Here is a 23,186-nt window from a genome sequence, read left to right on the forward strand (position 1 = left end):
AACGAAAAAAAAAAAAAAATCAAAACAAACGCTACGAAATATACCAAAAAATAAGTATAAAATTTAATGACGAAAAAAAATTGATAAACAATTTAAAATGTAAAAAAGGTTACAAATTCGAAAATTCAGGTTTAACAATAAGTGTGTAAAAATATTCTATTTTTTTTCATTTTTATTTAAATTTCAAAAAATAAAGACATGTTGCTAGAAGAGTCCTGACGATAAAGAAGGAAAAATATATACATAAATTATTTGTATATAAATATCTAAACAGTTACATATATAATAATATTTACAACTATTTCCGTTTTCGCTCATGTAATATAACCTTATTTGCACACATTATTCATAATTCAATTTTACGAATGAATTTAAAAAAATATATATCATGCCTACATTTTTATGTTATTAAAAAAAAATAATAATAATCATTAAAGCTATTCAAATTTGACTTTATTCTTTTTGTTTTTCATTATTTATAACCTTATGTGATATATTTTCCTCGTCCATTTTTAGGCTTAAATTTTTTCGTGGTGAACTAGCATTGTCTACATCATATTGTTTAGGTACATTATATTTTATTTTTTTCAATTTATTTTTATTTTTTCTTTTATCACGCATATTTTTTACATTTAACAAACCTTCATGAGAATAATTATGAAATTTATTATAAATTAACTCCAAATATTTCTCATTAATACTTATATCATTGTATTTTTTTATATACATATTAGTATTTATTTCTCTGTTTTTAATAAATACATAATTTATATTTATATCTCTTGGGATATTTAAAAAAATATTTACTATTTGTGTGTAAAGTCTTTTAACATAATATATATTAATTAGCATATTTCGGCACAATTTTTTATAAATATAAGAAAGAAAGGCTATAATTTTTTCTTTTAAACTAAATAAAATATTGCACATTTCATTAATTTTTATATTATTTATTGTGTTTATATGTTTCATATTTCTTTCTTTTTTTTTCCATTTTTTTTCATCATTTTTTCCTTTACTTATTTCATTATATTCTTCATATTTATTGTCTTTCAAATAATGTACCTTTTCTATTTTATCTTTATTTTCTTCACTTTCTATATTTTCCTCATTTTTATCGATATCTATACTACTGCTTGTTTCATCACAAGTTGAATTTGTATTATTAGAAGAGGATGAGCATGGGCCTTGATATTTTATGTACTTTCCTTTATGTTTGCAATCACTATTCCTTCTATTATTATCCCGAATTGTTTTATCATCTTTAGATATATTTTTCGAATTTTTTTTATTTTTTATTTTTAAAATATTTATTTCCTCATTTAATTCATCAGTTTTAATCATACAATTATTTATTTTATCATTGCATTTTATATTATCTTTATTTTTAAGTTCGGGGGTTTCTTTGCATTCTTTTTTATTAACTTGTGAATCACAAATAGTGGACGAATTATCACTTTGAAAACGTTCATTTTGAGGATCTCCATTTTCTTTGTCTTTCATTTTTACCATTTCGCTTATTTGCAATTTAAAGCTTTTTATAATAGAATTATTTTCAGAATATAATTTTTTTTTTTTATTTGAATGAATTTTATTTAAGCTAGTCAAGTATAAATATATTTTACCATAGTTATCTATTAATTTCATTAAATCTGACACTTTTATATTTTTATCATCTATATGTTCACCAATAAATAAATAAACAGACATTATTTCTATGTACCTTTCTTTTATTTTGTTAATTATATTAATTGACAAAATGCATAATGTATTTTCTATCTCTGCCATTTGTTTAACACATATACTTTGTGGATTTGTATCCAAAACTATGTTATATTCTTCTAAAAAACATTCCGTCTCTTTTATTTTATTGTATTTGATACTTTCAGAATCTTTATTTATTATGTCTATTATTTTTATTTCATTTTGTTCAATTCCCACACAATAATCTGGTTGTGCTTCCATTCCAAAACTCGGCGATGAAATATTATGAAAACTATTATTTTTCATAAAAGGTATACATAAATTAGTATGTATTTCATTCAAACTGAGTATACAGCAAATAAAAAATGTGGTTATATTTTTTATATCATAATTTTCTATTAAATATTTAAAACTAAATGTTTGTTCTTTTAAATCATTTTGATTATATTTTTTGGAAATTATTTCATTAATATTTTCTGTAAATTTGTCATTTTTATTAGTACATAAATATTTTGAAGGTTTCATATTTTCACAAATATTTATTTCCTTTTTCTCTATTATATTATTATCACATTTAATAGGTATGCAAATATTCGAAACCTTGTCTATTTCTGATATTCCTTTGAAATTGTTTATATTGTCTAATATATAATTGTTTGAAATGTTTTCTTTTTTATTTATTTGAAACATTACAAGAGCATTATCATTTTCATTGTTAAATAATAATTTATCCATTGAATCGTCATTTTTTGTTTCAATATTATGAACATGATTATATACAATTGATGGTATATCTTTAAAGTATGAAGTATTTAAAATGTTATTTAATAATATATTATTTTTATTGGAAAAAAACAAATTATCTATAGTTCCACGAATCTGAGATAATTCATTTTTCAATTTTAATATAATATTTTTTATTTTACTAAAAAAAATAATTTTTTTTTCATTATTTACATTATATTTTTTTATGCCATTTATATCGTCTTTTTCTGAATTACCCCTTCTCACTTCTTTTTTGAGACGAATGCTTTTATATCTTAAAACGGCAGAATGACATGTACATAAAATAAAACCATAGGGAATATTTTCTGCTACAAATTTATGTATTACTGTGTTCATATTATCTAATTTGATATCCTCATTGTTCACACAATCTTTATCACTTTGCTGATGTTCACATGAAGAAGAAGGTATGTCATTTGAGATATTATCATTATCATTGTTATTATAATTTTCCTCGCTTATCTGTTTTTTATAAAAAGATAAAGAATGTGATGTATTATTTAAGGTGTTCGAAATAAATCTATGCTTATTTTTTTTCATAAAAGTGTCGTTATAATTTAGATTAGTATAAGAGCTAGATTTTTTTATGGGTATTTTATTTTGCTCATTATCTGAATATAAAAACACATCATTATAAAATAAAGGTGCCGAATCATTGTAGCTTTTGTAATTCATATAACTTATGATATTATACATTAGCAATGTATCTATATATAGTCCTTTACATTGTTCACAAACTATTGCAGTATAATAGAAATCATTTTTATATTCGTTGATTTTTATTTTTAAATTTTTAACATTTTGATCGATAATATCTGAAAAATTATTTTTTACATGAGTATTTATATCATCATAAAATATATCATTAAAAATTTGTTCATCTGTTTGGACATGCTTATTTTCAAATTTAATCATATAATTAGAATTTTTTAATTTTTTGTATATTTTATGTTTATTTTCATTTTGAGATAATTTATCTAACTGATCTCTTCTGAACATTTTTTCTGATTTATTAATTTTTTTTATTTTTTTTTCTCTTTTTCTATATTTCATCATTCTTTTTTTATAATAAGAATCATTATCAATAATGTTTCTGTAAATTTCTATTCTACCCTCATTTCTATAATTGCTACTAAGTTGGCTTTCTTCATAATTTCCCTCATCTTTTTCATTTTCATATTCTGATGAGTATTTTAATATTTCTAATAATGATTCCACTTCTTCTTCTTCATTTCTGTTATAGCTTTTTGAATATTTGCTTCGATCTTGATTTTTGTATTTTCGAGAATATTTCAAAGGTGGGCAATTTCTTTTCATATAATATTCTCTATTATATTCCATATCACATATTGGTAATATATTTTTTGTGTGCCGTTTTTTTTGACTTAAGGGATATATATTAGATATATCATTATAATCGTTAACATCATAACTTGTATCAGAATAACTATTGTTTGAATCCTGGCGTTTTATGTAATAACACCCTTTGTTTCTTTTTATTCCATCTCTATAACCATTTTTATCATCCTTATAATAATAGTATTTGTTATTATTTTTAAATGAACATAATTCAGAAGAAATATTAGAATCTTCTAATTGAATATTGTCTATTGAATTACTTGAATAAATAGATGATGAACTTTTAAAATATTTTTTTTTTTTTTTTATACATCTCAAATCTTTATTTATATTAAATAAATTATATTTATATTTATCAGTATGATTCATATTATAATAGTTATTACTAGGTCTTTTTGATATGTCGCTAGAAGTTGTTTCTTGAGTTTGTATAGAGGCATTTAAATTTGATACTGTTACTTGTATTTTTTTATTTTTTGTCAAAATTTTATTTTTTATCATAATTTGTTTAATATTAAAATCTGTGATTCCACACATTTCAGTCAATACACCTCTATCTATTCTTTTTTTAAAATCAGTTTGTGTTGATTTTATATAACAATCAGTTTCATTTGTTTGAGTACTTTTATATTCCATATTTATATCTTGATTTATAACTTTAACTTTATTTGTATTAATACATGCATCTATTAATGGCTTTACATGATTATCGGTAATTATGCATTTGTTTGAAATCGTTTTTTCTTCTGTATTTATTCCAGTAGTAACGCAATTTTTATTATATTCGTTTAGTTCTGTTTGAATAATTGCATTTGTTTTTTCAGAGTTGTTAAATTCTGTTTGAATAAGAGCATTTGTTTTTTCAGAGTTGTTAAATTCTGTTTGAATAAGAGCATTTGTTTTTTCAGAGATGCTAAATTCTGTTTGTGTAAATATATCTACAGTTTTTGTTGGCATTTTTTTTTTTGATTCATTTATATAATTCTTTTCGATACTAACCTCTTCATTTTTTATTAAAAGCATCGGTTCTTTTTGATAAATTGAATTTACAAGCGTTGTATTTTTAGAAATGTGTTCATCTTTTTGAAGTGTTGCTTGCTTAGACATGTCATATATAACTGTTTGAGAATTATCTTGATTATGTTCATTATCTAAATTACTAATATTAGTGGTATTTTTAATCATATTATTATTTGAAACTTCTTCATCATTTAATTGTTCATTAGTTATTAAATCATTTAAAAGAAGTTCCATGTTTTTTGACAATTTTTTATTTTTATTTTTTAACTTTTCAATCACAACTTTAAGAGCTTCATTCTCTAACTTTAATTCAGAACAATAAATTTTATAATCATTGATGTTGCTTTCACTTTGGTTACTTTCATTAATTTGTAAATCTTTTAAAGATAGATTACGTTTCCTTAATTCTTTAGATTCATTTTTTTCAAAACTATCACTCATATTTTTATTTTCCATTATATTTTGGCATTGTTCCTTTTTAAATTTTCCTTCTAATTGAGAGCATACATCATGAATATTTTTAAAATCATTTTCAAGAATATTATATTTTTCTAATAATAAAGCATACCTTTTATTTTGTTCAGATATTATTTTTGTTTTATTTTTTAATTCTTCTACAATTTCTGTATTTTTTTTGAAATATTTATCAACTTCACTCTTTAACCAATCATTATGTTCAATTAATTTTCCTAATTGTATTTTCAATCCATTATTTAAATTGTTTGAATTGTTTACATCATCTTGATTATTACTTTCAGAAATATCATGTCTAATGTAATCATCCTCTGCATTTGTATTTGAATTTGTATTCCTATTTGAATTTCTATTTTTTGTAATGCGAGTGCAATTTGATGTAGTGCTTTCAACATTTTTTTGATTTGGCATATACATTAAAAATCCCAAATCGTTTGTTTGATAAGATTTGTTAAAAGTTTTTTGATGAACTAATTGATCATCTGAAATAACTCGAACTAAATCATTTAATTCCTCTGTTAATTCATTACATTTATTTTTATATTTTTCTAATTCTTCATTTTTATTTTTATTTTCTATATTTACAATATTTAATTTTTCTGCAATTTTAACAAATTCTTTTTTTTCATTTAATAATTCGTTAATAATTCTTTCATCTTTTTGTATATGATATATATATCGTTGTTCTAATTTCTTTAATTCATTTACTAGATTATTTATTTTATTGCTTTGGCTCTCTATATATTTATTTGCATTATTTAATCTTATTGTTTGTGCATGTAAAATTAGTGAATTTTCTGTCTCTTTTTTCATACTAACTTGTAGTTCATTGTATACTGAATTTATAAATAAAGCTTTCTGACTTTTTAAATTATTTATTGCATTATTCAATTCTATAACTTCAGTACTTTTTAGAAGTAATTCTTGTTTTATTTGTTTGATCTGAATCTCGTTAATATCAAATGTACTCATTGAATTATTATCATGAAATGGTAAATTCAAATTATTTATATATTTCTCTATGATTTTTTCATATCCTTCATTTTTTTTTTTTTCATTTTCTAAATAGCTATTTTTTATTTTTAATTCAGTTTCTAAATCATAAATAGTATTCTTATAATTCATAATTTCATTTGCAACACTATTATATATATCTTCTTTTGATAATGAAAAAATATTTTTTTCTATATCTTTTTTTTCACTATTAAAATTTTTTTCTAAATATTCATTTTCTATATTATGGTTATTTTTATTTGTAGCATCTAATTTAACATCATCCAATTTACTAACTAAATTAATGTCTTCTTCTAAAACGGTTCTACTTATTATATTCACTGAATTGTTATTATTCGATTTTATTTCATTTGAACTATAATTTGAATTGTTTTTTTCCGTATTTATTATATATCTATTATTACTTTCAATTTTACCAGTTTCAGGAAAATATAATTTTTTTTCACTCATTATAGAATTAGAATAATTTACAGTATTACTTCCTAAATATGGTGAAATCAGATTGCTCTCTAAATTTGTAGTTCCAACACTTTCTTCACCTCTGCATATACTATTACTATTTAAAAAAAAAACATCATCATTATATTGCGAAATATAAGGAAAATTTTCACGATATTCTTGATTTATTTCATTTGAACTTATTTTATTATTGTATATACTTTTCGTTATTATACATCCATCATTTAAATTTGTTTCGATTTTTTTTTCATCAGTATAACATATAATTGGATTTTGTGAAACTTTTATTATATTATTATTTTTATTAAGTGTATTTATTTCAATATTTGAAATTTTTTTTACAAAATCTTCATTATTTATTTGTTTAAAAGAAACATCTAAACCATTTGTCGTATTATAAATATAGACTGGATTATTTTTTTTGTTGTCATCATGAAAATTATTGTCTAAATTATGAGAACCATCTATAAATTTGTTATTTATATTTTCCTCTGTTAAATTATTTTCAAAAATTTTATTACCATTTTCATATCTTTCATAAAATGAACTACCACAAGACATTCCACAATCTATTTCTTGTGGTCTTTTTATATTATTATTTAAAATATGTTCATATGAAAAATCTGTATTTAAACAATTTTCTTTTAATACATTTTTGTTTTCAAATTCTTCATCCAATTCATTAAATCGAGATCGATTTATATCCATGTTTTCATTTTATATATGCATTGTTTATATATGCACAATCTCACTTTTCTGTTTTTCTTATAATTTCTTTTCCTGCTTTTTCAAAATGAAAAAAAATAGAATATCCTAAAATTGTGAAAAAGACAATATCATATATTTACACTATTGTATGGATATATATATATATGTTCATATAAAGCAAATTAATATATTAATGTAGTGAGCTTGTACACATGTATAGCAATGCCTATGCTTTATAAAAGTATTTTCGAAATATTTATAAGTTTTAAAAATACAAGATTATAATTTTTTGTGTGTGTATTTTTATTAGGAAAAAATAAAAAGAGAAAGTAATATAATAAGAAATTTCATAAATATTATACACATAAAAATTTTCCAAAATGAATACCAAAATATATACACAAAATTTATATAATTAATGTTACGATTTTTCATTATTTTACTATCTTCTATTATGCATTATTATATTTAGTTTTATTATTTTTTTATAAACGCGCGAAAAAGTTTGACAAAACAAGGACAAAGATTTCGCAATATAAAAACTTACATGAATAAAAAATATATCATATGGAAAATATTATAAGAAAATCATTATTTTAACTTAATATATTTTCCCCAACTAAAAATATTTTATTCGTTTTTAGAAGAATGCGCACATTTCAAGCTACTAATACATATACACATTTAATGCACAAAAAAAAATGTAAATAATGGAAAATGTAGCAAAGTGAAGAAAAGAAAATTCATGGGAATTTATGGAAATTCAGTAATTGTCGCAAAATAAAATAGCTGTTTCCTAAGTTACTGAATTGTGTTGGCATATTTTGTATACTGAAAAAAGGGAGAAAACAAAAGGAAAAAAAAAGCCAATAATATATTTTTACTTAATTTCAATAGCAACTTTATATATATTAAAATAAAAGGAAAATAGGGGGTAATGAAAGGAGTCAAATTAATAATTCGATATAAATATTTATTAATTTGGGGAACTATTTTTTCACACATTTTATTTTATTATTTTTCCTTTTTAAGTATTTAATAAAAATTGCAAGGATAAATAAAAAATTAAATTATACCTATTGAAATATTGATTAATAATTTGGCATGTTTGTATATTTTCTTCGGCAAATGGATGCAAAGATCTAACTAAATATAACCTTACCATAATTTACATATATATATATATATATATATACATCGAAATTTATATTGAATAATATTTTTTTTAAATGCTTGCAGAAAAACGAATTTATTTAGATCGTTATAAAAATATTAATTTAATGTTATACGTTGTATAATAAAATAAGATATATTTTTTTCAGTTTAATAAAAAAAAACAATGAATAAATAATTCGGTATAAATGTGTATATGCTAATACACAATATATTTGTCTTTTTATTTCCTACATATATTATAATTTCGATTAAATTTAGTATAATATTAATTGAGTTAAGAATAGTATATCTATATATATAGTTTCTCATATGGCATTTGAAAATGTACAAAAAAAATATTACAATTAAAATTAATATTATACACTAATATACGATTATACATATATACTCATAATTATCATATTATTTTTCCCCTTATTTATATTATTGTCTTAAGGGGAAAATAATACCCTTTTCAATATTCATATGCAATTCCACATATATCTGTCTGAAAAAATAAACAAGAAATATTTAAAATGACTAATGTCCTGACCCGCCTTGTGGCACAGACCACCTAAAATAAAAATAAAAATAAATATATATATGTATGTGTATACACTCCTCTCTTTATTTTGATTTTGTTGAATAATTTGATTGTTCAATCGTTTCACTTACATAAATCCTGTAAAAAAAAATGGAAGGCATATAACACTACAAACAATAATGGGGGAAAACATATCTATCCTAATATCAACCTAAAAATTTTGAAAATAGCGATACAAAAAAAATAATAATTAAAGAATCAAAAGGAGTGTGGAGTAAAAAATGGAAAGTAAAAAACATTGCATGTATTATGTGTGAAAAAATGTTTTTTGAAAATTTGATTTTTTACATATTCTGATAACTTATATCTCTTGGGAGGTAAAGGAATTTTCATTCCATTATATAAATATGTTGTTAATAAATTTGCCTTGTTTAAATCATCTTTAAAATCATTTTGTTTTTTCATAAGTACATAACTACTATTATAATCGAATTTTCGATCAGCTCTTTTAATTCCTTTTATGTCCATTGGCTTTAAATATGAACAATATTTATATTCGATATTTCCAGGGTCTATATTTTGAGCTAACCCATATGATTCCTTCTCATTTATAATTTCAGTTATTATTCCATTTTTTGTTGTATTTGTATTAATTTTGTATAAATTTCCCAATATCTATACATCCAAAAATTAGAAGAAAAAAATATGCAAAAGGAATGATAACCATGATATATATCAAACTAGCGGACTAAATTCGTAACACACATTTAAAATACAATTTTTTATATCAATTATATATTTATCCAATTAATTTAATGGTATTCATTTCTATATTTTTATTTTCATATTTATACGTATTTAAAGTACATTCGGAAAATATTTATTACCTTATGGTTAACACTATATGGTAAGAATCCGTGTGTTTTTTTTAAACAATTTAATGGCATTGCCATTTCATCGCCTTTTTTGTATTTTTTTTTTCTTTTTTTTACATAAGCATTGATTTAAACAAATATTTAAATATACACATGCATGTACATATATAATATTATTCTGTAATTTTCTTATAACATTCGAAACTATGAAAATATATAATGGAAGTTTATATCAGTACACTGTTTATACTTAATTTGTAATTGTATATTATATGTATAATTACATATGGGGGAAATAAGTTCATGGAGGAAAAGTTAAAGAAAATTAAAAAAAAAAAATATATAATTAAAGAAAAAATTTTAACACAATTGTGGAAATGTTAAAAAAAATGAAAAGAAAAAAAAAGTGTATTTATTTAAGCAACTTTAATATAATTATATATATGCACACGTTATTGATTCGTATATTTTATATGGAATTCGAATAATTCAATTATGCATTTTTTTTTAGAAAATATATTTCAATTATATAAACAAATTATATACATATTAATAACATATAATAAAATATATCCTTAGTATTTTTTATTTTTTGTTATATACATATACATAATCCCGAGTATAAAACTTTACAAAAAATATAGATTATTATTTTGCTTCACAGTTTAAGAAAGCATGATAAATAATATATTTATAATGCATATAACTAACGCAATGTTTAAGAAAATGTATGAATAAAAAAATGGCACTTGAAAAATGGAAATTGCAATAATGTTAAATAAATAATATATATAAGTATATTATACAATTATTTATTCCCCCATCCATTGATAGTCACTATTTACAACATTGCATATATCAAATGATAGAAAAGAATACTAATGTTTAGTATGATGAAATAAAATAATACAAATCTATCTATAATGTATAAAAATTTTAATTAAAAAGATATATAAATTAAAGCATTTAACATATGACACATATTTGGTTGTTTTGAAAACACACATATATGCACAAGTATAAGTTCATTTTTTTTAATCCAGCAATTTTCAAAGAATATAATAACCAAAGGGCAACTGAACATGAATCAAATAAACATTGACGAGTACGAAAAAAATAATAAAATACATCAACACTTTTTAGTTTTTTTTTTTTGTGTGCATCGTCCATGTTTTAATGATACATCCTCTTTGCTATATATCAATTGTTACTGTTTTGTTAATTACTAAATCCCTATTCAATATAATTTAGCTAATTTTTTTTTCACATGTTTTTCATTTAAAGATTTGATATATATGCAGCTTTTCAAAATGAGGGACATATATCGAGTATAGACGTATTAAACAATATAATTGCTACAACAGATACAAAAAATGTCATAAAAATATATGATATAAATGAAAAAAAAGAAAAGTTAACATATAAAATTGAAGATATAGTCATTAACGATATTAAATTATTGAAAAGTTTTTTAGAAGAAAGCGAAGAAGCTTGCATAAATTTTGAAATTAAAGAATGTTTATTTAGCGCATATGAAAATATGAAAAAATGTAAGATATATCATTTCGATATATTAAACAAAAAAACAATACACATATTTGAATTCACAAATGAAATTAATGATAATAGTTTTGCATTACATCCTAATACACATATATTTATAACATCATTAAAGAGCAAAGAATTGTTAATATATCATATACAAAATAAATCATTATTATTTAATATAAAAATTCAAAATGAGCATTGTATAGCTAACTATAATAAAACAGGAATTATATATGCCTATACACCTAATGTAAATATGATTTATTTATGCAGTTGTTTTGGGGATGATTATAATGACGAATATTTTGCTAATTTTGATATTTCAAAAATAACAGACAATACAAATATTTGCACTCATATAGATTTTTCTGTTGATGAAAAGAAAATGCTTGTAGCTACCAAATATAACAATATTTACACACTGGATGCATATACAGGGGATTTATTATATTCTTATAATTTTAATTATGAAAACATTCCTACAAAATTGTCATTTCACATATCATACCCAATCTATTCATTTGATTCGAATTACGTACTATCGGGTATGTTCAATTTGTAGCTGTATATAGTAATGTTATTTTATTTACCTATTTGTAATTATGCTGTAGTGTATTTTTTTGGTAACTTTTCATTTATTTAGTTTTTATTTACATTGTTTATACTTTATTTTGTTATTATTTTATATTTTTTTAGGTGGAAAAGATGGAAACCTCCATATTTGGGATATAAATGGCAATTTTATATGCAAGAAAAAAATCGAAAATAATGTTTTATTCATTAAATGGGTATATAATAGAGCCGCATTTATAACAAGTAAGTTATTAGGTGTCATTTGAAAAGTTTTAAAAGCATATTATGCATATTCATGCTAATGCAACATTTACATATAAAAATCATTTATATTACAATCATATTTTGTTTATGTTTTTTGCTCATTGCATATTATATTTATACATGCATAAAATATATTTTCCGTTTTTACAGCTAGCAACTATCTATTAATATGGCAAATGCCAAAAAAAAATTAAAAAAAAAAATATATAAATAAATCAATTATTTTATGCACAGTCATATTTATTTTTCAAAAAAAAATTTAATTGTGATAAATTCGTATGAACAAATACACTTGTGCATACACATGTATTTTTTGTTCATAATTTTAAAAAAAATTTTTTATATACAGTATTATTAATTTTATTATTTAATATATGTAAGCTTGTGGCGTAGGTTAATTTTAAATTATCAATATTTTTAAGTTGTACTTTTTTTTGTCCTAATAACATTTTAATTAAACTTTTGAATATATATACATTTTTTTTTAAATGTGTAACTTGCGAATGAGAAATATATTTCTCTTTTTTTTAACATGAACAAAAATAAATTGTACAAAAATGAAGGAAACAAATAACGATGTTAAGGATTTTGTGTCGGAAATTCGGAAAATTGAAACATGGAAATATATTGATGAAGAGGCGAAAACTTTATTTTATTTGAAAAAAATAATTCAAGAAGAAATTATAATGCTAAAATTTACCAACAATAAAAAATCATGCTTAATGAAAGAAAATAAAAATGAAAGGTTAAAGACAGACAAGAAAATACTAAAACCGAAGGATTCTAATATCAATAAAAGTAAATTATCTAGTTTCCTGAATTCTACCATATCTTATGATAACTATTTTAACTTAAATAAACCTTGTGAAAAAAATACGGCAACAATGATAAAGAATGACAAATTTGAAAAAATACAAATAAACAATCATTTGATAAATGGTGGAATTGAACAAAATGTTCACAATAAGTACAATAATAACAAGGTAAAAAATAATTTAATTAATATAGAAAATTTTAACAATTTCGAGATAGTTGACGATAGTTTAAAAAAGGAATATGCTCCTATAATAATGAAATTAAATAATTATAAAATTTCACATTATCAAAATCCAAAAACAACTGAAAGAAAAAATTCCAATTATAGTGAACTTAATAATTATTATATCAACGAAAAGTTAACACATAGTCAAAGAAGAGATGAACCTATGAAAAGTAATGAAGAAAATTATTTTGATATTTTTAAAAGGGAAGTTTGCAATTGTGATGAAAACGATATTTATATTTATAAAAATAGCCCTGATAAAAATGAAATAAGCTCAAGTATGAAAAATAAAATATGCTTTAATTTTGATAATGTATCTAGAAATGATTGTGATTATAAAAAGCGAGAAAATGAAAACATGTCTTGTTATTCCACTTCTATTGGTAACATAATGAATAATGGTACCAAAAAATCAATTAAGATTAAAAGAGACAAAATAAATGATAACATGATTGGAAATATAGATAGCGATTGTAATAATGAAGAAAATTATATTTTCAAAAATGAAAAAAAAAATATTTATTATAAATACATACAAAAAAAAAAAAATGCATTAGATAAAAAAGACCATATTAAAAATTCTCAAAATGAGAATAATATTTATTCTAATAATTCAAAAAATGATGAAGATCTAAGTTCTAACATTTGTAGAATATCCCTAATTAATAATCACATGAGTACATATATTTCTAGTGATTTAATTTTAAAAAAAAAAACATTCATGGGTATGTCACTATCTCAAAAAAAAAAATATTTTGCAGAACATAGTAAAAAAATTAATAGCATGATAAAGAATGAAATAATTAAAGGTATTCCTGATTATTTAAGAGGCTTTGTGTGGCAAATATTACTTCAGTCATATACATACAAAGATAGAACTTATGTTAAGAAAGATATAAATAATAATGAAAATCATCCAGATCATATTAATCAAAGTGATGAATGTGAAAAAGGATATAAATATTATCTAAGCATAAACAATAAATATGAAAATTCCATTAAAAAGGACATCAATAGAACATATCCGAAACATATATTATTTAAAAATAATTATGAAAAAGGACAAAAAATATTATTTAATGTTTTAAAAGCATATAGTAATTATAACCAAGATTTAGGGTATTGTCAAGGAATGGCTTTTATAGTTGCGACATTTATATTATATATGAATGAAGAAGATTCTTTTTATATGTTAATAGCATTACTAGATAAATATAAATTAAATGATTTATTTTCTTCTAGTATGCCATTATTAAATGAATATTTATATATATTAGATAAATTATTATTACACTTTTTTCCAAAAATATATAATCATTTAGAAAAAGAAAATATTCATTCGAGTATGTATGCATCTCAATGGTTTATAACACTTTTTTCTTATAACATAAATATTTTGTATGCAGTACGAATATGGGATTTTTTTTTTATACATAATTATACTTTTCTTTTTAAAGTAGCTCTTGCATTTTTTAAATTACAAGAAGAAGAAATACTAAAAGAATCATTTGAAAGCATACTAAATAGGCTTAAGGTATTATCAAAACATGTAGAATTAGATGTATTACTTAAAACTGCTTTGGATATAAAAATAAAAAATGGGTTGATTAGCAAAATTATATCTGAATATAAATCACAAAAATGAATAGTTACAATACCAAAGATAATCAAATGTATGAAAAAAAAAAAATTAATTAGTATTAAAACAAAATATGTACTGATTCAATCAAACAAATTAATATATGAATACATATACACCCCATTTCGGTTCGAATATTCGAAAGAGATATATTAATTTGCGTCTAGTGAATACCATTTTCCACTAATATATGTTTTAATCTTTTTCAGAAATCCAAAAAATCATCTGTAAAACTGTCAATTGGTAAACTGAAGTCGTTTGTGAAAAAAGAAAAAAATTCTACAAAAAAAATTATTCAAATCAGGAAAATTAGATATCCATATATTTATGTAATTATGTATATATCCATTTATGTGCATATATCATATATCTCCTTAGTACCGTCAATTTTCCATATGTACTCATTTGCAATGTTGGTATAAAAGTTTGAAAGAGTAGAAAAGTTTTTCTTCAGATTTTCATTTTTCTCAAAAATATCTTTTTTGTCATTATCTTTTATAAAGCAACATAAATTAAGAATATTTATGTACAAATCCCATATCTGTGTTCCAAGAAAATGAGAAAAAGAAAGAATTTCATTGACTTGTCAATTAAGAAAATTTTTCTTAAAATAATAAAAAATATAATTTAACAGTATATAAATTTGCTAAAACACCCGAACACGTACTTCGTCTACAAAATTGCATTCAGTGAGGATTCCCTTCTGATCTTCTTTTTTATATTCAAAAAAATAAAAATCTTCGTTTATTTTTTGTTTATTTAATTCACTAAAATAAAGTATTTTTAGCTCCGATATATATTTTATATTTTTCATATCATGTAATAAATTAAACAGATTTTTTGTATCAGGGGATTCTAATAAAATGATGGAATAAATGTTCACAAAAAGACAAACCCCTGTAATTATTTCATATTTTTCTTTAATAATATTTTTTATTATGTCATTGATTTTTGTTTTATTTTCATTTTCATAATTTGATATTTTAAAAATAATTAAAAATCTGGTACAACCTTTTTCTCCCTTTAATTTTTTTTTTAAAACATTAAATAGAGAAATATTATTTTTTTCCTTTTCACTTTCTATGCTATAATCAGATTTTATATTTATAAATGTATCTTTTAAATCGTTAGTATTACTATACTCTTTGAATAAGATATTTTTATTTAAGACTGTTGTCATTTCTTCATTTTTTTTTTCGAATACCGCGTCTCTTACTTTTTCGTTCATTTTTTGTTGAGGGGCGAAAAAAACAAAAAGCAAAAAATATAAATCCCAAAATAAATATAAAGGCGAAAAATAATTTGGTATACATACTTAACGTCTCTATAAACTATATGTCAATAATAATATTTAATTTAAATTTTTATGAATTATAACTGAATTTTTCCCTAATCATAATTTGGATTTTTCTTCAAAACTTAATTCACATTTAAAAAGCTATTTAGTTTTAGTGGAAATGGAGAAAACACACATTTTGTATGTATGTATATATATATATATATATATATATATATATATATATATATATGCACTGCATATATGTGTGTCTTTTTTTTAACTTTTTATTTCTAAAATGTTTTTTTTAATAAATTCAATTTATTTATTAGGATTAGTAATAAAGTTTGTGTATTTCAAAAAAAAAATTAATTAAATAAATAAAACCTGGCTTAAAAAAATATGAACATTTATGTACATATGAGAATGCATTTATTGGCGTATTTATGTATAAAAATGAAAAAAAAAATGAAGAATTGCAAAATAACGTAGTAAGAAACTTAAAGTGATGAAATATTAGTGACAAATAAAATAATTATTAATAAGTTTAACAGTAAAAAAACATAAATTAAACTTATTTTCAAAGCTAACTATAATTGGAAGAAAATCACAAACCTCTATACATATATATATATATATATATATAGAGAGAGAGAGAGAAAAAAAAATATGTGCATGTATAATATATGTAGGTGTTGTTATTTTATTTCCCTTTTCAATGACTAATATTTTTCAATTTTTTTCAAAATGAAAAAAAAAGATAAAAAGGACGCAATAAATGCAATATATAAATAACTTTTGGATAAACTATATTTCAATTCTTCTTTTATGCAAACAAAAAGTTGTAATGCATATAGTAAGTATTAATATAAAAAATAAATGTTATGATCAATTTTTTCTATCATATATTTTTTCAATTATTGGAGTTATATATGTATTATATGTATTTTCATCCAACTTAGTCATACGTATTGGTTTTCCCTCATATTTTCTATTCGACATTGTAATAATACTATTCTCGACAGAATTTGTATTTTCAAATTCAATAATTACATCACCAATATTAAATGGAGTATTTTTTGAATATTCTTGATTTATTAAAACTGCATTTATAATAATGCCTTGATTATGAAATCCATCCTTTATATCATCTAATATAGATTCATAATATTCATCATTAATTGATTCCGGAGATACTATTTCTAAAACTCTTAAATATTTTGTTTGTATATTTGAATTATTCATTTCTTTAAGAACTGATAAAGGTGGAGAGCCAGGGGGAGGAAGTGGTTTATTTCCATATAAACTAATTTCGCCATTTGAATAATTTGGAAGAATAACATTAGTATCTGTAGAATTTATCGAAGGTTTTAATCCTGTTTGTATGTTTGCGCTAATTGCAGCAAGTAAATTAACATTTTGTTTATTCATTAATATATTTTGATTATTCTTAACTGAACTTGTAGAATAATCGTTGGGACGTGATATTTTTATTGCAACCCCTTTACATAACATACCATCCATTGTTAAAGCTTTTTCAGTTTCTTCTACAGTTGAAAATTCAACAAAACCATAATTTCCTTTATCTTTAGCAAACCAAACATATAAAACAGGATTGATATTTTCATTATTACAAAATTTCCTTTTTTTCATTTCATCCCATACAATTTCTTGAAATGCATTTTCAGTTAATCCTAAATGAAGTGGTAAATTTCCAAAGTATAATCTTCGCAGTTTTCTCGTTGAATTCATAATAGCTGGATCTAACTGATTACTATTATTATTATTCGTTTTAGCTACCCATTGAAATCCATCCCAAAAAACATTTGTAGTTTCATGCCCTTCCATATCTGCTAATTTTTTAAAACCCCCTGCTCTTCTTATACATTCTGCTTGTAATCGTCTCCTTCTTCTTTCTCTTGATCTTGATCTTTCATGAGATGATGATATATTTCTATTTAGTCTTGGTCTTCTTTTTCTTCGTCTATCTCGGTCCCTATCTCGATCCATATCTCGGTCCCTATCTCGATCCATATCTCGGTCCCGTCGGTTGTATCTTCCCCGGCTACTATCTCTTTCTATACTTCTCCGACTTTCTTTTTTTTCTCTATTGTGTCTTCTTCTTTTTTTATATTCATCAGAACTGGAATTGTTCGACTTTTCTGATTCGACTTGTTCCGAATTTTCATTGCTCTCTGATTTTGCATCACTTTTTTTTTTTCGTTGTATATCACTTTTAGAATCATCTTGATTATTTGCAATTGATGAATTTCGTTGATTCGATTTTGATCGACTTCTTTTTCTGGAGTTGCCCTTCTTTGAATGCCTGAAATTATGAAAAGAGAAACGAAACGAATAGGTAAAAAAATATAAAAAAGAAAGCAAACATGTGTAACTATTCCTGATTTGATACATTAATAACTATACATATATGGAAACATTTATTTTTTTATTATAAATATATCCACAAATTGTGAATAATAATTATAAACATGTGAATATATATATGGATATTTTTTATGGGGCATAGATATTGAAATAGAGAAAATTCTAAAAGAGGTATAGTGTTTTATATTATATAATATGCAATTTAAAAAAATATATATTCTGTACCGTCCTATGTGTGATTTGTATTTGGAATCCCTTTCGTCATAGCTTTCTTCAGATTTATTTTTAACCACATTTTGATCATTTCCATTTGATTCCATGGTTTAATTTAACAAGCCAAAAAAAATGAAGAAAAAAAAAGAATACGCAATTACTTAAAGAAATAAAATAAACGTATTATATATAACAGTAATATTCAATGTATTAGTAGCATTTTTTTGTCATTCCAAAATAGTGAAATAATAGTGATTAATAATATAAAAAAAATATATAATATAAATAAAAATGTAGTACAAAAAAAAGTATGTAAGTAATTTCTATTAATTGACTTAAGTTTCAAATAATTTCCCCTGATCACTATTTAAAAGTCATATTTTTCTAATTTATTTATTTCTTCATTTTGTATATTTATAAAAATTAATAAGCAGTATATAAAATTATTTTATATATATTACCATCATAATATAATATGTTCATGAAAACCCATATATTTAGTTTTATGTTTCCATTTTTTGTTATTTTTTATATAGCATTTATTCTATATAATTTTTATTATTTATTAACAGTTTTTTTGTATTATTATATTTCAATTTTTTTAAAAAATATATTTTTTATATATACTACTTTATTTGGTTGGCTATTATACATAGTTTAAGTATCATAAGTATATATATACAATATACATAATATATATATATAATATACATAGTATATATGCATATATATATTATATATGTGTATATCGTAGGGTGTATCAATTTAAAATAGTACGAAAACTATCAAAAATATAAGAAATTAATTTTAAAGGTATTAGGAATTAAAAAAATGTTAATCCAAAAAAAAAAAAAAAACTATGAATTATTATAGGGAAAATATTTATTTTCCATAAAATGTTGAATAGTAGAAAAAAGTAATAAAAAAAATGCTATGATAAAACAAAGCAAAAAATTATATAGGACATGATAAAAAAACTAATAAATAAAAGAGTTGGGAATATATATTTAATAAGAAATCAAATTATTTATTGTTTTAAAAAAAATAACAAAAATAACTGATTATATATTAGGAAATAAATAAGGGTAGGGTTTCCTTTTCATAAATGCTGTTTTTTTCTATAACACAATTTTCTCGAACTATACAATCAATCAGCTTAAAAAATAAAAAAGGAAAATATGCATAATATGTAAATATATTGAATGAGCATAAGTAATGAATATACTTGTAGCGAATTGTTTTTTCGGTGTAAATATTTTTCTTATTTATTGTTATTTGCTTTATTTTGTACACTTACCTTGCAATTGTCTTTAATTACAACATGGTTGCAAATAATCGAGTTTTGAATTTGACAACCTTCATTAATGATTACGTTATCCATGAAAATTGACCTATTTATATTCGAATTTTTTTTTATTTTCACATTTTTACCTATATATTAAAAAAAAAAAAAAATAGTATGTATAATCATGATATATAGGACAATGTAATTATATAATAAAAATTAGTAAGCATACCAAGAACTGATTTTTTCAAAATAACATTTTCTTCATGTTCAAATCCACTTCCAATTATACAATCTTTATACTGCATTGAAAACGTATCATATAAAATGCGTGTGAAAAAAAATAAATTTTTTAAAGGATAGTGTTGAAATTATTTTTTTTTTTTTCATTTCATTTTTTTTTAATTTCATACAGATTGAATTTTATCACTATAAAGGAAAAAAAAGTAGGGCGGTACAACGTCTTTTAGTTGTTCGTGACGAGCCACACAAAACTGAGAAATAGAAAATGAAGTATAATGAGTAAACTGTATATCATAGATAGCCATAACCTATATATATAATATATATCATTGGAAAAGTAAAATAATTATTTTACTAAATAAATATTTTTTACATAACTTATTAAGCATACCAATAAATTTGCCTTAAAAAAATTGGGGATATTATTAATTCTCTGGCAAAAACCATTCATTTTGGGTTGGACATAACAAACAACATTTTCGACATGTTCATTCTATGAAAAAAAAAAAAATTAATAAAATAAGGGTGATATAATTTTTATAACATCATATAGACACACACATGTTTGAAGTTTGAAAAATGCTCACCACATTAGCCATTCCGTTTGAATTAATTTCATTTCCAACGTTTTCGTTTTGAGATTGCTCAGCAGAGTATTCACTAATTAGCGTCTTGTACATGTTGAATTTGAATTCGGACGTGTTGTAATATTCTGATTAAAAAAATAAAATAATGATAGTAATGAAATAAAAAATGTATACCCATCGTTTGTCGATATTCCTAAATTGAAGCAAAAAATACATATAAATATGTGCATATCCTTACCCCCAAGTTTTCCCATATTCTGTATATTTACTAAGTATGGAATTAAATCATACTAAAAAAAGCAAAAAAAAAAAAAAAAAAATACAACTATACTAGTATGAGCATAAATATAATTGAATATGTATAATTTTGTTTTTTTTACCCACCTTAATACTAGAAAATTTTTTTTTTTTTTCAATTATATCTAATACATAATTCTTAAAAATATATACATGACTATCCACCAAATCTGTTTTTAATATAAATTTTTTATGATGTAATAAGTTTATTTTTGGTATTTTTAATTTCCCATCTTGTTTCATAGATACTGCATCAGATATACTCACAACTTTACTATTTTTATCAATGCATACCCATACATTATTTTCTAAATTTAAATATTCTTCTGTAATCTCTTTTTTTTTTTTATTGTTATTAATATCATTTTCTTCGAGTAATAACAAAGCGCATAAAGCATTTTCACCTCGAAATAAATCTATTAAAAAAATAAAATAGGAAATATTTATAATTATTGGAAATGTGTAATAATATACAAGTATAATATAGTTAAGATTTTCTAAAAATATAAATATACTTGCTAAAGAATGGAAATCAACAAAGCCAAAAATATCTGTGTTAACAACTATAAAGTCAGACTATAAAAAAAAATGATAATAAATATTGAATTATATATTATAATTCTAAAACATATCAAAAATAAGAATTATATGTTGGCAAACATTCTTTTCATTTTTTTGATGTTACTTTGATTTTATTCCGTATTTGAAGCAAAGATTGAATAGATCCGATTTCTTCATTAGAATCAGTAGTATATGGTTCTATATCTATACAATAACTATTTTTATTTTTTTTATCATCAAATTTATAATTATCAGGAAAATCTTCACTAATACATTTTACCATATCATCATAATATTTGTTATTAACAACAATTGTAATATATTTAAGTTTTTGTTCTATTATATTTTTAACTATATAATAAATCATACATTTATTACTAACTTTTAATAATCCTTTACATGTATTTTCACTTAATTCAGAAGAAAATCCATTTTCGTCATTTGTTAATATCACAACTTGAAATTCAACAAAGGCCCCAGAAGCCCCTCTTGATTGATTTACACTTGTCATAGGAATGTATTAATTATGTATGTATATATGTATGCATGTATTTATATAGGGATAAAAATGAACAAATTAATATACTAACTAGTAAGAAAAAAAAATAAAAAACAAATATGATGATAAGCAATGAACGAACGAAATGAGAAATTTGAATTCATTATACTTCAAAAAATAAAAAAATGTCGAAAAAAAATAAAACCGAGTTAAACATTTTATAAATAAATAAACCAAATAAATAGAAAATTTTTGTGAAAAAAAAAAACACAACGCGTTACCCCAAATTATATATGCAGAAAATATGTTATTATTAAATTGTCACTCATTTTTTGTGAATTTACAGTTTTTAAGCAGCATTTCCATTATTAATATCTTCAATGTAAAAAAATTTGTTTAGCTTAATTAATTAAATTATCAAGTTAGCAAAATCAGTAAATATATTATTTCATGTAATATGTTTTGCACATATTCCTTATATATCCCTTTTTTTATGATTTTTTTTGACAAAAATTACAAATTAATACAAATTATGTTTTGATATTGTTTTTTTATAATATTATATGAAAAAAAAAATAGAGAATTCGCATATATATGTAAGTTATATATACAATATACTATACGCGCGTATTGGCCGTTCAATGATTATCGCGACATATAAATGCATACATCA

At 21.6% G+C, this 23,186-nt stretch overlaps 7 protein-coding genes across 7 annotated transcripts; 2 read left to right on the plus strand and 5 right to left on the minus strand.

The window, feature by feature from the left end:
* Positions 1–176: 176 nt before the first annotated feature.
* PBANKA_1341000 (conserved Plasmodium protein, unknown function) lies at positions 177–7,524 on the minus strand (the record flags this gene model as incomplete). Its single annotated transcript, XM_034567027.1, has 2 exons — positions 177–215; positions 484–7,524. 2 exons carry the CDS (start codon positions 7,522–7,524, stop codon positions 177–179), a joined length of 7,080 nt encoding a protein of 2,359 aa, XP_034423566.1.
* Positions 7,525–9,219: 1,695 nt separating this feature from the next.
* On the minus strand, positions 9,220–10,176 carry PBANKA_1341100 (conserved Plasmodium protein, unknown function; the record flags this gene model as incomplete). The annotated part of the gene is made up of 4 exons (XM_034567028.1): positions 9,220–9,253; positions 9,355–9,434; positions 9,572–9,898; positions 10,111–10,176. The coding sequence occupies 4 exons, from the start codon at positions 10,174–10,176 to the stop codon at positions 9,220–9,222; spliced, it is 507 nt and encodes a 168-aa protein (XP_034423567.1).
* A 1,004-nt stretch (positions 10,177–11,180) lies between these two features.
* PBANKA_1341200 (WD repeat-containing protein, putative) lies at positions 11,181–12,677 on the plus strand (the record flags this gene model as incomplete). Its single annotated transcript, XM_034567030.1, has 4 exons — positions 11,181–11,203; positions 11,383–12,191; positions 12,343–12,462; positions 12,634–12,677. 4 exons carry the CDS (start codon positions 11,181–11,183, stop codon positions 12,675–12,677), a joined length of 996 nt encoding a protein of 331 aa, XP_034423568.1.
* A 363-nt stretch (positions 12,678–13,040) lies between these two features.
* PBANKA_1341300 (GTPase-activating protein, putative) lies at positions 13,041–15,170 on the plus strand (the record flags this gene model as incomplete). Its single annotated transcript, XM_034567031.1, has 1 exon — positions 13,041–15,170. The coding sequence occupies one exon, from the start codon at positions 13,041–13,043 to the stop codon at positions 15,168–15,170; it is 2,130 nt and encodes a 709-aa protein (XP_034423569.1).
* Positions 15,171–15,369: 199 nt separating this feature from the next.
* On the minus strand, positions 15,370–16,392 carry PBANKA_1341400 (conserved Plasmodium protein, unknown function; the record flags this gene model as incomplete). Its single annotated transcript, XM_034567032.1, has 3 exons — positions 15,370–15,443; positions 15,546–15,705; positions 15,832–16,392. 3 exons carry the CDS (start codon positions 16,390–16,392, stop codon positions 15,370–15,372), a joined length of 795 nt encoding a protein of 264 aa, XP_034423570.1.
* Positions 16,393–17,328: 936 nt separating this feature from the next.
* Positions 17,329–19,148, minus strand: PBANKA_1341500 (RNA-binding protein, putative; the record flags this gene model as incomplete). Its single annotated transcript, XM_034567033.1, has 2 exons — positions 17,329–18,766; positions 19,054–19,148. 2 exons carry the CDS (start codon positions 19,146–19,148, stop codon positions 17,329–17,331), a joined length of 1,533 nt encoding a protein of 510 aa, XP_034423571.1.
* Positions 19,149–20,109: 961 nt separating this feature from the next.
* On the minus strand, positions 20,110–22,525 carry PBANKA_1341600 (translation initiation factor eIF-2B subunit gamma, putative; the record flags this gene model as incomplete). Its single annotated transcript, XM_034567034.1, has 10 exons — positions 20,110–20,196; positions 20,339–20,472; positions 20,559–20,628; positions 20,740–20,820; positions 20,961–21,062; positions 21,160–21,281; positions 21,395–21,446; positions 21,541–21,869; positions 21,969–22,029; positions 22,139–22,525. The coding sequence occupies 10 exons, from the start codon at positions 22,523–22,525 to the stop codon at positions 20,110–20,112; spliced, it is 1,425 nt and encodes a 474-aa protein (XP_034423572.1).
* Positions 22,526–23,186: the final 661 nt, after the last annotated feature.

The sequence above is a fragment of the Plasmodium berghei genome (genome assembly GCF_900002375.2).
Source record: "Plasmodium berghei ANKA genome assembly, chromosome: 13".
Lineage (NCBI taxonomy): Eukaryota > Apicomplexa > Aconoidasida > Haemosporida > Plasmodiidae > Plasmodium > Plasmodium berghei.